General features: G+C 41.5%; 1 protein-coding gene across 4 annotated transcripts in view; it reads right to left on the bottom strand.

Annotated features, from left to right (window-relative positions):
• Positions 1-15428, bottom strand: part of fmnl2a (formin-like 2a) — a 36235-nt gene that overhangs the window by 8593 nt on the left and 12214 nt on the right. For 2 of the 4 annotated variants that reach the window (XM_077616604.1, XM_077616603.1), the window contains exons 2-15: positions 14417-14500; positions 11862-11942; positions 9417-9493; positions 7649-7732; positions 6534-6689; positions 4176-4284; positions 3834-3910; positions 3248-3341; positions 2149-2223; positions 1617-1727; positions 1341-1490; positions 1010-1111; positions 474-801; positions 207-398 (exon numbers count right to left, since the gene is read on the bottom strand). In XM_077616604.1, coding sequence (XP_077472730.1) covers positions 207-398; positions 474-801; positions 1010-1111; positions 1341-1490; positions 1617-1727; positions 2149-2223; positions 3248-3341; positions 3834-3910; positions 4176-4284; positions 6534-6689; positions 7649-7732; positions 9417-9493; positions 11862-11942; positions 14417-14500 — 1720 coding nt within the window. Of the gene's footprint in view, positions 1-206; positions 802-1009; positions 1112-1340; positions 1491-1616; positions 1728-2148; positions 2224-3247; positions 3342-3833; positions 3911-4175; positions 4285-5469; positions 5515-5877; positions 5911-6533; positions 6690-7648; positions 7733-9416; positions 9494-11861; positions 11943-14416; positions 14501-15428 lie in introns of all 4 variants that reach the window. The other 2 variants (XM_077616601.1, XM_077616602.1) reach the window with 2 other exon arrangements.

Raw genomic sequence — 15428 nt, 5'->3', positions numbered from 1 at the left:
GGCAGAAAAAGAAACAAATCAAAGATATATTAATGAGAAGTAGAGAAGAAATTGGGGGATATTGTCTTGACATGCATTTTCAAAATACAGAATAAAAAATTAGGCAGTCTAAAATGTATTGCATGAGTTTAAAGTACATTTCAAGGTGAAAGCGGTCGATTAAAGACAAATGTAAAGTGTTTTTTTCCCCATTTCAGAAAGCTTACCGGCTAAACCTGAATTCATGATGACAGTGGGGGTCCCGCAGCCGGGCAACGGAGGTGCGGCAGGAGGAGGTGGGGGAGGCAGGTGAACTGACATCCCTGAGGCAAAAGCTGGAAGCGGGGGTGGAGGTGGCGGTGGCGGCGGAGGGGCAGGCGGTGGAGGGGCTGGAGTGCTCACTGGCGGTCCGTTTGGCACTGTGAGGGGAAGTGGAATGAATAAAGCCCACATTTCAACAGGGGTGTGTAGACTTATTCGTAACGCACGCTTACATGAGCCGTTTTCTGGTAGCGGCGGAGGAGGCGGGACCGCCGGAACGCCGACCGCGCCCCCCGCGTGAGCGGGATTGTAGACGCCGCCGTTTCCGCTGACTCCATTTCCGCCCACGGTGGTGCCCGGCGACGTTTCCACGGCGGCGGGTGGTGTCGGCGGAAGGATGCAGATGTCCCCGTTTCCCTTTTTGTGGATCCTAATGGTGCCCTGCTTCTCCAGCTCGTGGATCTTCTTCTCCAGGTGGCTTTGCCGCTGGATGGCCTCGTCCTTCTCCTTCAAGATCTGCCGCAGTGAGTGGAGCTTCCCGCTGCTGTCTTTGTAGGCCTCCTACAGCGACAAGTTTCCTCAAGTTGGATTTAAGGATTTAAGGACCTTTTTTATAAGCAACTTTGCATACAACTTCAAAGTGACGCTTAAACACTGTGTTAATACCTTGGCAAAAGTATTTTCGAAAAAAGTACACTAAAAGGTCGAGCAGTTCATTTCCAGGCATGAAACATAGCCTGCGACAAAAGAACGAAGAAAAATGTCCGACCTTCATGCCTTCTAGGTCCTTGTTGGTCTGCATGAGCTGCTTCTCTAGCTCCACTATCTTTGCCATGGCTTCATTCTCTGCATCCAGCAGCTTCTCTGTCAACTGGAAGGACAGAAAAGTTGATCTTTTTAGAAAAATGATAAGAAGAATCAGCTACTAACTGACAGTCCATTAAAAAGACGGGATGAGATTAGAGGCAACGCTGACGACATTGTGACTTCCGTGTCCGTTTATTGAGCCCAAGCATCGACGTGGTGACATTTTTGGACATGGTGCGGAAGGAAGATGCGCAAAAAAGTGGGGAAGAAAAAAAAATCCTGTTAAATCTCACATGTGACATATTCTCTTCCAGCTCCTCCACCCGCTCCAAAGCAGCGTTTTTGGTTTCCGCATCCTCCAGGAGAGCGCCGACGTCAAACACGTTGTCCAGGTAGGCCTGGATCTGGACCTGCAGCTTGTCACTTTCAGTGTGCTTGACTTTCTAAGAGATGGAGACATAAATTCAGTTTTCCCAGACAAGATGTTATCGGTGGAGTTGTCCCCAGGGGGCCGCCATGAGAACTTTGAGTACAACGTTTGCATTTTTCACGGCCGTCGATCAACTCACGTCTAAGAATTCATCCAAAGACAGCTTGGTGAAGTCGTACTGCAAGTGAACCCGGAAGTTCATGTCCTCCACCGAGTGCACGACGATGTTAATGAACTGCATGCACGCCACCTACGCAGCCCAGGAAAATAACAATGACGTTTTGAGATTGCACGAATGGAGACAATTAAACTCCTCCTTTCTTTTCAGCGTATTTCACCGTGATCCGCTAACTCCACTCACTAAGCGAAGGATCTGTGACTCAAGCTATAAAATGAACAGAGCCATTCATCGTAGCTCAACACACTTAAAACGTCACAGATTATCTTCCCCAATATAAACATGTCACTGTTATTGGTTGGGTGCTCCATCTCCAGACTTAATAAATCATATCCAAAAAGGGGATATACTGATCCTTCCAGCAAGGTGAAAAGAAAAACAATCAATAATAGGTTTGCAGGGTGCCTGCTTAGCTGCTGATTGATTACTCTTGAGGGATAGTGATCAATACTTTGATTTAAAAGCATGCGTGCTGGCCGGTGCGGGTAAATACCATAAAATCAATGTTGTTGTCTTCGTTCTTGAAATACTCCATCAGCCTTTCAAAGCGCTGCTCCTCCATACAAACCTGCAAAATAAACCACAGCTGTCAAAGTGGCTACTGCGGAGTTAAATGAAGGCGCATCACTCAATATCTGATTGCAATCGATTGCATATTCACATAATTACGCATATTGATGAAGAACAGGCGCCATTTATTTCTAATCTTATGGCTATCACAAAAAGTATTAAATAAAAAAATTCAGTCTTACTTTTTTGACCTGTCATTTTTACATTTTGTTTAGAAACCTGTTGCAACTTTTTTGTTTTTTTTCTACTTGAAAATACTAAAAATGCTACAAGTTATCCACCGGATGAATTTTGTATCGTTTACGACACAACTTGAAACTAAAACGAGGCTTCATGAATTTCAATTCTGGCAATGCCGCCCCTCCCCAAAAGTAAGCGCTACAGTTCATCGGAAGGGCAATGGTGGTCTTTTGATAAAGAATCGAAGATGCAAGTTGAAGACATCAAATGTCAGGAAAAAAAATCCCTTTAAAGTTGAGTTAGAGAACTGCGATCAAAGTCTCAGAGAAAAGTCGACGTAACAACACTATGCTTTTAAGAGCCACTTTTAAATGACAAGTTAAAAAATTCAAACTATTCCTTTAAGCCCAGCACAAGAAAGCCCTCATTATTCCTGCCTTCCGCCTCTCATGAGATGAGCTGCGACGAGCCGAAGCTTATTCAGCCACTTACGCCGGTGAGGCTGGCTGAGTCGGACGCTCAATTTTTCATTCGCCAGTAAATTTTGCATTGCAGCATGATGCTCGCGAAAAACCTCCGCCCACTCGCTCCTTAACTCGTTTTTTCCCTTTCTTTTTAGCCAACAGCCTAAGAGTTGGTCAAGGCTGTCGCTCACATCGGCCTCCCCCTTAGTCGCCGCCTTTGTGTGTGTGCCAAACACACACACACACTTCATTGCTTTCTGCGGGAGGCCTTGAGCGCACCGGCTAAAACGGGGGTCTGTAATCTGTTGACAAATAGTGTATGTCCGCCGCGCAATCCACGACGTATCGCTAAAGGCTGAGTCACTGTCTGCTCCCTACCTCCTTGAAGTTGTCAAACGCTGCTAGGATGATCTCGTGGCCTCCTCTCACCAGACAAACCGCCGCCAGGAGCTCCAACACTAGAGCTTTGGTTCTGTTCAAATGTAACGACACAAGATTTAGATCAATTACCGTGCATTTGTTTACTTCTTCACACATGATTTGACAGCAGTTTTTGGCACATCACATGACCAATTTGTAACATTTTCTCAAATATGATCTGGGATAGAAAAATGAGGTGAAAAAGTCACACAGAGAGATTCTGAGATATACAGCAAAAGTAGGTGAACATTTTGGAAATCTGAATAATAACATTGGTTCATTTTTTCCCTCAATTTTCTGTTGCATGAGTATTGCTTTTTGTTTACAGTTTTGGGCAGATTTGCCATCAGTTTCGTTTTGAATACGTGTGTGTGTGTGCTTCTGGATGAGGAATAGTGTGAAAGGGGATCTAACAGGGTTTCAAATCCCATATGAGGGAAATATTTGAACAAGTTGAAAGGTGTGACATAAAAAAAGCAATTCCTTCCGGTAGTTGTCATCACCTATGTTTCCCCCCCACTGTTGACTCCTGTTATTGGCTCACCTTGGATTTTTATTGTTGAGACTTAGTGCAATTTCATTCACAGCATTTAGGTGGGACATGACCATATTGAAGCCATACTAGAAAAGGGAACAAAAACAGAAACATTACACATTACACAACTAAAAGGAGAAGAACAGCAAGGAACTGATATCAAAAACATTTAAAATAAATGGCATTGCTATTCTCTTAAATAAAACTGATTGTTTCAACCCCCCATTGAAAAAGAAGCTATTTAACTATACTTCAACATTGTCCAATGGCAGTACGTTAACAAACTGATATCAACACTGAAAAAAATTGCAACATCTAAGAAAAGAATATAATAGTGTAAATATGACTGACCTGATAGTTCATGATGGCACGCAGGCACATGATGCAGACGTGGACATCATCTTTCTTGCTGACTAGCCTGGAATTCTTCAGTGTCCTTCGGCTGGGAAACGTGTTACATCTGAAAAACACGTTGTTTTTGTTGAAAAGTTGATAGTATGGTGAAAAACAAGAGCACATGTGGCAGAAAACAGATGCCATTTGTGTGAGTGATCTCCCCACCCCCCATTCACCATCACCTCCTTCACATTGGAAGGCCCTGAAATTCACGATCCACCTAACAAAAGCCATATAATCTAGAGCTGAAGTATGACGCTCTTCTAGCGCGCTTAATTCAATGTATTTTACGGCAATATTAATAACAACGGCGCTGCAGTCATTTGCATGCTGACAAAACAAAGGGGTCACAATAAAGGCTAAATGCAAAGCAGCATGGAGAAAGGCAACTATAGAAGGGAAACTGTTTATTTTCAGATTGCAGGTTCAATTACAAGCCTGCAAAAATGTATCTTTGGGCTATTACTGACAAACACGCCAGTTCATGTCAGCAGGAGGTGTGACTCCTGTGCGATTCATGGCGGGCACGTGTGCAAAAGGGCTGCACTTTGAGATAAATGGGAAAGTTTCTTCACCCACTAAGAAACTATTGACAGAGGGACATCTTGGAGAATTAAATTGGATTGGATGTCTCTTAGCAACAACAGCAGGCCAGGAGTTAATACTTGACAAATAACAAAAGAGCAATAATGAATAACAGGGTACGACTGTTCCAGCTGAGATGGAAAAGAAACAAGTTGATTTTTTTTTTTTATCCACCTCATTGCTCAACATCCCAAAGCGACCGAATGGGATTGAAATGTGCAGGCGAAATGTTATTCATCTCGAAATCTGGACCAGGATAAACGATTGTGTAACACTGCCAAAGAGCAATGTCTTCAACATGCACGGACGTGTTGAAAACTACCCCAAAAAAACATTATAACACGTCTAGTTCTTGATGAACCATTTGGACAATGTTTTTATGTGTGCTTGCTTTGAAGGAAACAAATGTTGAAGAATGACAACTCAAGTGACAGTAACTTGATTTCCTACTCACAGTTAAACAAAAAAAAGATGAAAACAAAGTAGAAAAGGGACGTAAATGATGGCAAAACATGATAAATTCACAATCTATCAACACAGCTACACTACAGGATCAAATTACAGCTCTAATAAAACAATGGAATACTATAATAATGCGTCAAGACTAAACACAAAGGCAGACATAGCTTATCCCACTACCTACCAACATTAAAACCGGACTTACCGTCTTATTTGAGAACACTTTGGACAGTTGAGTGAGCTTGGTGGCCTTTAGGGCAGCAGTTTGAAATAAACACAATGATTTGAGGCACTATTTTTTTGCAATGATGACACGACAAACAGAACAATATCGTCTTCCCAGTGTTTGCAGCTTCTAAATGAAAAGTACGACGGATGGCATTGGCGGGAGCCACTGAGGGAGACACGGGCACAATAGCGGCAGAAAAACCTATTTGCTCCGAATGGAGCGCAGGAGAGGACAGGCTGGGAGGACAAATAATTCACATCCCAGATACAGACAGCGCAAGCAGGGTGGTACGAGAACAATGAGCCAGGGGTTGTGTGTATTTGAGCGTGTCTCTGAATAAAACGGGCAGGGGGGGGGTTTGTCGTAGACGGAGTTTGAACCTGCCTGCTGTCGAAGACGGGCAGACAGATGAGAAGACTACGAAGGACAGAAGAGAAGACAATCAGCCCCATTGATGAGTGCTCTTATCGGGTTTAGAAAGAGGCCACGGCAGATGGATGTGATCCCTTCATAAATCAAACAAGGATACAATGATCCATGTTCTTATTTTCTACTAATAGCATGTAAACATGTCATTGACACATGTCGTATAAACTTTCAAGACTAAAAAAAAAAGGCTGTTGGGGGAAACAATGCGAGAAATTGTAGACGTGATTGGGCAGGGATCTGTTATTAGCAGACATGTGATTCGCTGCCTCAATGGGCCTCTTTGTGCACGACTTGTTAAAAGTTATTAACCGTTTCCAAATGAAGGATTAATGGTCACACAAGTCAATGTGCGTGATGTGCCACAACACCAGAGGAACAACAGGGGAAATTACATCTGAGATTAATTAGCATGGGTTCACAAATTAAACATCTTTGAATTAAGCACCTACCATATTTAAATGGTACTGATTGGCATGTAAAAAATTGGCCAGATGAGCCAGAGTTATAAAAACGAAGATCTTAAGTGATTCAAGGTCATTTACAAACCACATGACTACAAAAAAACGAGTGTTGAGGGGAAAAAAATGTGAAAAGTTACAAATAGAACATACCGTAAAGTGGAATGGCGACCCGCCCGAGTGATACCGTTCCCGCTGAGGGGAGAGGACAGCGTGCTCCCTGCGTGCAGGTCTTCAATGGAGCGACTCCAAGGTTTGGATTTATCCAGCAGGGACTCTGGACTATTTTCCACACAGTCACCATCGAACCTGTTGCAGCATGAGTGCAAATATTAGATTATGAAATTGAATCCATAGCGATAAAAAATCTTATATTGTGCATACAACAATGACATTGTTGAATAAAAACATTTGACTGAAACTTTTATTTAAATATTGCCACATCGAAATTGATGAAGCAAGCCCATTTTTTTTTTGTGGCTCAATGACTTATCCTTCCATTTTAGTCAATGACATCATAATGAATGAGCTATTTTGTCAATTCCATATACTTCAATATTGGCGGGCAACACTATAGGATAGCAGTATAAATGTTTTACTAACTTACAGAATGCTGTCTTATTTAGTTTCATAAAAAGTTGCGCTTTTGAAAATGGCTTTTTTACTTTTGTTTTTACATGGAATGTAACTGATTGAGTTAAAAACGCTGAAAGACCATCCAATTTTTAATGAAATCAAATTGTAGCAGACAATGTCGTTATCCAAAAAATCAATAGCATTCATTTTCATTATGAAATGGCTCATTTTTATCCCTACCAAATACTTGAGGGCTGTTAAATAAAAGAGGCCATTTTGTAACTGTATAGAATTTCATCAACACCGTTCTTTGTTGCACTGCCAGTGAGTTAAGATCGACAGTATGTCACGGCGTTCAGGATTTCATTCCGCGCCAACCCAGGGTAAACAAACATTCTTAATGTGGACATCGTATAATAACATATGGTGAAGTGGGGGTTTCAATTAATCACTTAAGTGCAGGGTTCTTAGAACAAGGGGCCTTGTGACTGACTAATAATCCCACCATCAATCTTGAATAGAGAAGCTAAAGAGCCCGAGTGACTCTTGAAGCTCGCGTGCTGCAGTTTGTGCTGCGCAAGGACGCATCAGCGACTTTGCAGAATGGCAGCTTTGTTGTTGTTGTCGCCTTTGCATACGTATAGTAAGTAGAGCATTGGCTCCGAGCAAAGAATCGGCTGCAAATGACTTACGTGACAGCGTACTGTGCAAAAGACAGATATTCCACCAGAACGTCCAGGCCTTTGTTTTCTTCATTAAGGAACTCCCTCACCCAGCTAGATAAAATTAGAGAGTAAAGATGAAAAATTTCAGGAAAACATTTTTTGATACAAACAATTTTTTTTTCCACATGGCGGGATACAAATACACATTTTGTTCGATAACTGAACTATTTTTGAAGTATTTTTTAGATCAAAACAAGTATCATTAGTTGATTTTCTTTCTAAATAAATGATCCCCCAAGACTTAATAGCTTTTTAATTTAATGATGCTGACAGATATCGGCATCTTTGTACTTTATTCCGGAATACTTTCAAAGTCCGTATTCTGGAATTGTATCATCAGTCATTTGACTGAAGTAATTTTGATCCAAATGGACACGTAATAGTTCTTTTTTCCGATGTGAAACCAGAGAGCCTTCCAACTAATGATCTAGCCAATCAATTCAATAGATGATTATTCAACAGTCCTTTCCAAACAATCAATAATTTAGTACTCAAGAAAATGAAAAAATAGTCTGAAATGTGAGTTCATCTTGGCGTTTAGATGCGACTCAACATCAAGCTGCTAAAAAAAAAAAAACAAGTTTTTAAAAATGTGATGAGGCTAGATTTAGCTGTAACTACACATAAGCAGATAAAATAGTTTGCATTTATTCCAGGTCATCAGAAGTACACCAAATAAATGCACTCACACTAATACAGTTACATTCACTACACATCGTTCGACGCAATTTGTTTTCCCTAATGTTTTCTCGGCACATAAGAGCATCTCTATTCAACCCAGACATGTTAGGCTCTTTCTCTGACAGGCCTAATTGTTGGTTAATAGGAGAAATTTACAAGGTAGATTCATAATGGCGCCCTAGAATGCTCGGAGGGACTGCACTAAAGGTCCCTTGACTGTGTCCTTAGGAGCCCCCCCCTGCAGTGTTACTGTGCGGACACTGAGCAGAGACTCCGGTAAAGCAAAGCAGTGCCTGGTAGAGCTGGGGGAAGAAACAAAAAAGCACCAGGAGGTTTAGTCATGTTGTGCCACATGGTAATCATTACCACAGGACAAGTCACAATCCTCCCATTCAGCACATGTTAGTGACCACTGCGCAACATGTGAGGAGTGCAGTGACAATCTGCTATTATACGCAGCCTCCCCGTCAAGTACATTTCACCTCTGAACACAAGCTGTAATTATTCACTGTCTGAGCGGGTAACATCTTGCCCCTGACCACCGCTAGCACCCCCATGCTTCGACCCCACTCCCATTATGCTAATGCTCCATTGTCTAGATTAAGACGCTTACTGATGTAATCTAGTTTTACTGGCATGAGGTCTTGGACAATTCGATTATTCTGTGTAAACAGTTTCGGGCCTGTATTGACAGGCAGATGCTATTTCTCATGGTTTTATTCTTAGGCCTGGTTTGGAAAGTTCTCAAAAAACAAAAATAAAGACATTTAGTATTTGTAGCAGCACTTTGAAACTCATTGGTTTCTGTGGAGAGCGATGGCGTCAAATCCGTTTTCCAACTATCTAGATATATTTTCAGGATTGGATGATCGGTCTAGTACAGAATTGGCATTCTTGAGCATTACCATTTTCAATTATGTAATACATATTGAGAGCAGGATGCCTCTGTAATGAGCTAAACAATATTCTCTTTTGACACCAGTCCTAAAATTGGTCAACAATTGGCCCCCCAGCCACATGTTTCACAGCCCCGGTTTAGCAGGATACCACTCACCCTATGTGATTGGTCCGTAATGAAATTTCCAGTTCTCTCAACACCTGAGTGGACTCCTGAACTCTTCTTCGGAATTTCTAAGGAACCAGAAGGAGGAGTTAATATTTCATTAGAGTAGCAAGCTCTGTAAATCAATTCATCGCGCAGAGATGTCTGTGCACAACTAGAATCTTGAAAAAGCGGCATAGGAGTATGCAGCAGTTAGTAAACAGAGAGCAAGGATTAAGTTTCACACGCAATATTATTTGTAGTTTGAGCCACCAGTAACCACAGAGCAGTAAACACCATGGAGAACTGACACACTGGAAACTGTCATTATGTGCTAGTTGTGACTCGTGATCTTATTTACTCATGTCAGGTTTTAAAATAGTACTAATCTCTCCTGGCTGTACTCTAGTAGCAGCATCCAGTTTAGTTGTATTATATAGGGTGCAGTCCAAATGAATTCCAATTGTTCAAATTGCCTAAACTCGCTCTGTTGAAAATGAACCACGATGTACTGAAGTATAGAAAAGAGAAATGGGTGTAACATAAATGAATGAATGCAAAGGCATTCATTCACACTGTTACGCAGAAATGTGGTCAAAGAATAGCAAGAGATATCAAAAAATGTGTCAGAAGAAGGCGTGCATGCGGGGAAAATATGTAACTCTTAGAAGAAAATGTGCACACATGACTTCAATGTTCGGAAATATAGTAAACATTATCACACATTTTCTGGACTATAAGTCGGGTTTTTTTCTCCATAGTTTGGCTGCGCCTATGATGAATACTCAAGTGCGATTTATGTTGGGGGGTTTTCCTCTCTAACCACCGACAGCCTGTCATGTTTTATATATATATATATATATACACACAATATCAGAAAAACAGTTACAATAACAGGTGCCTATTTAGCCAGCTGTTTTCCATGTTGTTATTGCTACTTTAACAAAATTGCCCTCCCAAAAAGAAAGCGACTTATACTCCAGTGTGACTTATTGTCCCCAAAATACGAAACTCAGTTTTTGCAAGTTTTCGCTGATTAAAATAAAACATGTATTCAGAAACAAAACAGTTTTCACTTTCATCCCATATTGACGTAAACTGATGTCATTTTTCTTCTATAAACAAACTTTTTCTGACCAAACACAGGATTGTGTCCGTTTTCATCGGTGGAAAAGCGAGCTGTTCCCACCCTGTCTTCGAGCTTGGGCGGTGTTTGGCACATGAGCAGATGAGAAACAGTGCTTTATATTAATAGGGAGGAGCCCTTTTGTGTGGAAAGCATATTTTGGGGTACTGTGCAGGCTCCCAGAGGCTCCCTTGCCTTCTCCCTCCTTTTCCCCTTCCCCAGGCAACCGCTGAGCACTCCACATAAGTACAACCAGCTGCGACACAGAGGAGCGGCGAAAGTGTACCAGAGAATTCGGAGATCCTGGAAACAAATCAGTGGCTGATACATTCTTCAGGACTGGTTAGATGGGAGCTCAACCTCCTTGAGCGCCCATTGGCTAGGAGCCGCACCGAGGAATGCATCGGAGCCTGCCTATACGCACAGTCGAGGCAATGACCTCCAGCTCTCTCGCCGCCACACAAAGTGTCAATTGTTTGAGTTTGAAGAAAAGGGGGATGGCGCAGGAATGCCGAAAGAAGCCCCATAACTCTTTCTCTCTTCTTCTGGTGCCTCGTTTTTTTGTCCTCGTTCCTCCCTCTCTTTCTACCAACTTCTTGTTTCAACCCCTCTGGCCATGTCACCGTTCTCCCCTCAGGCCCCCTTCCTTCTCCCTGGCAATCCTCCCTTTACTCTGCAAATTAACAGCCGTGTGCCCTCCGCAGCTCTGGACCGAGAACAAAAACATCCGGCGGCGGCGATTCTGCTAACTGTTAAAAACAAAACGACCCACGCTGAACAAACACATGGACTGAAATGGATCGTAACACCCAAGAACCTGTTAGTCCAGAAGCCACAAATACAATATAATATACATACAATACAATCTCACACAGTGCCGTGGGTTTACCGTTTACTGCAGATTCTTAGAATTTTGTGACGCCTACAAACAAAAGACATCTAAGGACAAAAATCTAAGGGCCATAAACAGTAATAATTTTGTATAATTATTGACATGTTAGAAAATGCAGCGGATGAAAACGTTTGCATGAGTATGCTGCCTAAAATTCCACTTTTTAACTAATGTCAATCAATAGGAGTCAAATCTTTTTATCACTGACTGGTAAGAGCTTGTTAGATGAACTAGCATCATTTTACCATGACAAAACACATTGTTTCGGATCAAAAAAATGTTCCAAAAAGGCCTGAAAAGGGAGTTTTGTGTGCTATCTTTACTCAGCTGGAGGGAACATCCTGGACAAGAGATAGGAGTGTGAGAAAGGGGAAGGAAAAGATGTGCCAGTGGGAACGGGACATATAATGGGACAACACATGCAGCGAGGATGTCTCACCTTTCTTGTGACTGCCGGGTCAAGATAACTCCTCAGCTTCTGGATGTATGTGTGAGGGGGGTTTTTCACTTGGAACCGTTCCTGTTGCAAAGAGGAGACATTTTTTTTATTATTCACTGCAAGCTGAAGGACAATGTCAAATAAATAAATAAGAAATTATGGAATCCAAGGACGCAAGGGTGACGCAAAACTTGTCCGGTTGATTAATGAGTGAGCCAGTTATTCTTGGAAAATCGCAGGTTTTGATTGCGCAACTAGGATTCACAGGCTAATATTTCCTTTCCCGGCCGGCCCACACTGGAAACGACTCTCCCGAGCATTTGTAACCGCAACCCTTACTGTCTGTTGGCACCTAAGATCAGACCAGATCATGTTTTTTCCAATTCTTTCGAGCCAGCACAAGTCTGCCGCGTATCCGACGGCTGAAGCTAAAAAATAACTTTGCGGCCATGACATTGTAAAAGATGGCTTTTGATTGCACGTTCTGATCCCAATCTAATGTAATGACAACACTGGGCTAGAATCACGGCCATGCTCCAAGACATACTAACAAGTAGATAAGCTGGACAAGGTTAAGCCCCCGCTCCAAATTCAGGTAGACACTGCAAATAGAAAAAAGATTAGAGCTAATTCCGATCAACGGGATTATTCCCATTATTTGTAACTGGCGCTCTACTTCGTTGTTTCAAAAAAATGCCTTCCTCTATGAGTTGAAATTTGAAATATTAATAGTGTTTTGGAGAATAAGCATGAAAATCTGAATCGAGGCAAGCAAGCTTGAATACGTAATGCTTTGTAATGTCTGTTTTTAAAACATGTTCCATCTAAAATATATGAGGTGAAAACATCAGCCAAAAAAAAAGAAAACCAAGACAAAGTCACTGAAATGATCATCACTATTCAGTGTGTGTACATTTTAACACTGTCATATCATTACTTTATCTTGAATGTGTTCAAATTAACGGCCTGTGGCTGCTCTGGGAGGGCCTGTTGTTTGGAATGCCGTACCTAGCATCCTCTGGGCAGCGTTGCTATGGTAACTATAAAAAGAATCCCCCCCTCCCCGATATGACATGGGAAAGTACTCAAGAGTGATATGCAGTCAAAGTACTGACAGCAGCAATAAACTCAGGCGTATTTTTGTTTTGACAAACGCCTTGGGGTCATCTTTGGGGTGCTAATAACAGATATTAAAAGTACATTCTCAGAATGCCATGTTTTTATTAGGGATAGCCCCATGCTCTTTTTTGTTTTTTTCCTCTGATCCTATTTTTTTCCCTAAATGTTTTGCTGACCCCGATCTGCAATAAAAATTCCATTCTAGACATTAAAAATGAACTTTTAGATTAGTCTCATGTCTGACTGTTAACAGTAGCTAAGAAAATAAGAAACTCTGACTGGTGCTCAGCAGCCAGTGCACTCTGACAGTGTTCCCTTCAGGGTCACTGGGTATCTATACACACGGGGTAGGTGGTGGTCTTCATCTCTTATCCCATTTTCTCCTCTGCTCACAGAGGCAGAAAAAAAAAACTTTGTCATGGAGGTTGTGTGCTGAGTGGAGCGTCAAGAACACAAGTGAGTGCACAGTGTGCTCCCCATGTTATTTTCCACACGCAGCACTAGCGCAAATATCAAGCCAGGCTATTTAACTGGCTAAGTGATACGAACGCCCACCCCGCTGAGCCACGCAAGCCGCTCGATGCCAGACCAGCGTGCAGAGACCGAGAATGGCTCAAGCAGTGTTTCCCCAACCTTTTTTGAGCTGCGACACACTTTTTGCATTGAAAAAAATCTCAAGGGACACCACCATCTAAAAATATTTTAATCTAAAACTATGTCGCCTATATTAACCATAGTCGTTCTCATCAAGGTTTTATCAGGCAAAAATCTCAATTTTTACGCTGACCTATTGTCACCAAAAGTTGATGTTTACAGACCCTGAACAACTTCCAGTTCGGTGATGTAAAAATAAGAAATGTAATGTTTTTAAATGCAATAACTTTATGACTTTTCTCCAAATATTACTTAAGTCTCCAAATATTACGCAAAAAAGTGCTCACACAGACATTATGTAGGCAAAAGTTTATGCCCTAAAAACAAACATGTTAGAGAAAAATAAGCAACAAAATGAGTATTTCCCAATTTGAATCTTGTCATATTATAATCTGTATTTTAACGTTCATCATATTTTGATTTTAACCTTGTAAAATTGTTCCATTTTAATCTCATTGTGCTAATATTAATTTTTCTCTCTGAATATTACATTGTATGACTTCTTGCAATTTTCCACGGCACACCACTGGTTGGGAAGCACTGGGCCAAAGGTGTGCAACCTTTATTGCTCAAGCAAACAAAGGTTTGCATGAGTAATAAAGGATTGCATCCGCAACACTCATTATATGTAGAGATGAGGAAAATGGTGGCATTTTTCCAATGCCACAATCAAATACGCTCGCATTTAGCAAAGGAATTTCAAACTTTTGCACAATGACTTCCAACGTGAGCAATAATATGACATCTGTGTGTAAGAGTTTACATCACTTCATGTGACAGACCTGATCGCAGATGAGCTCCCACTTCTTCTCATTGTCGTACTGCCGCAACAGGCGAGCTTTGTCTGGAGGGAGATTCATTGAGTTCTGAGGGAGAGAAAAATGTCACAGTTAATTGGCCGCCACTGATGAAATACCATCAGATCACAAGGCATACCCCCCGCCAAGGTCGACGGCTGAAAAGTCAGATTGAAAACGAAGCCATACACCTAGAAGAAAGTTAACTTAATTTAACTGCAGAGCAGTACACAATGTGGTGTACATGAGAAGTACTACATATAACCGTATTGCCTCTAGTTACAAACTAACCGATAAAAAAGCAGCAATGGCGATGTGTCATAAAAAGAGAATTTGATGTCTGCTTTATATTAGCAAAGTTACAAAAGTTACATTAGCACGCAATCTAGTCCTTCTGGTTAGAATATCAGGACTATTTTTACTATGCAAAGAAAAACTGCATCAAAAGACACCATGTGTTATAGAGGAGCTCAACTGCTCAGACGAAATGACATTTCTGCCTCGCCAAGAACCAAAGACCATAGCAACCAAGATAACATCCATAGAACTTTTGTGAACTTTCCCCTGATAGTGGTTTACATGGAATGTGGACTTTTATGATTTCCAAGGACTTTATGAATGTGGGATGACTAATCTAATTCATGTGTTGTCGTGAACCCGGTCTGGAAAAATAAGGTCAAAACTCATCCACACAAATGCTTCTTTACATTTCCCTTTGTAAACATCGGTTATATATGTCCAAGCACCTTTGTAATTTAGCTAAAAAGGACTTTGAGGTCTACGTATGACTCACTCAGCTCCACGTAAAGTCGCAAGACTCTCTATGTTGTTAAACGATTTAGGGTGCAAACAGATTCTTTTTCTGGTCATGTTTATGAACGTTATTCCACCCCAAGATATATATTGTCTGGCCTACCTGGCCATGTCATTTAACATTTAATCATCAGAAAGCACATTTAGAAAACACGACTGGACAACCGTGAGATTGTAAAAATCC

This window comes from Stigmatopora argus, chromosome 13 (genome assembly GCF_051989625.1).
Source record: "Stigmatopora argus isolate UIUO_Sarg chromosome 13, RoL_Sarg_1.0, whole genome shotgun sequence".
NCBI lineage: Eukaryota > Metazoa > Chordata > Actinopteri > Syngnathiformes > Syngnathidae > Stigmatopora > Stigmatopora argus.
The sequence above is the reverse complement of the archived record's forward strand: the minus strand, read 5'-3'. Positions and strand labels throughout refer to the sequence as shown.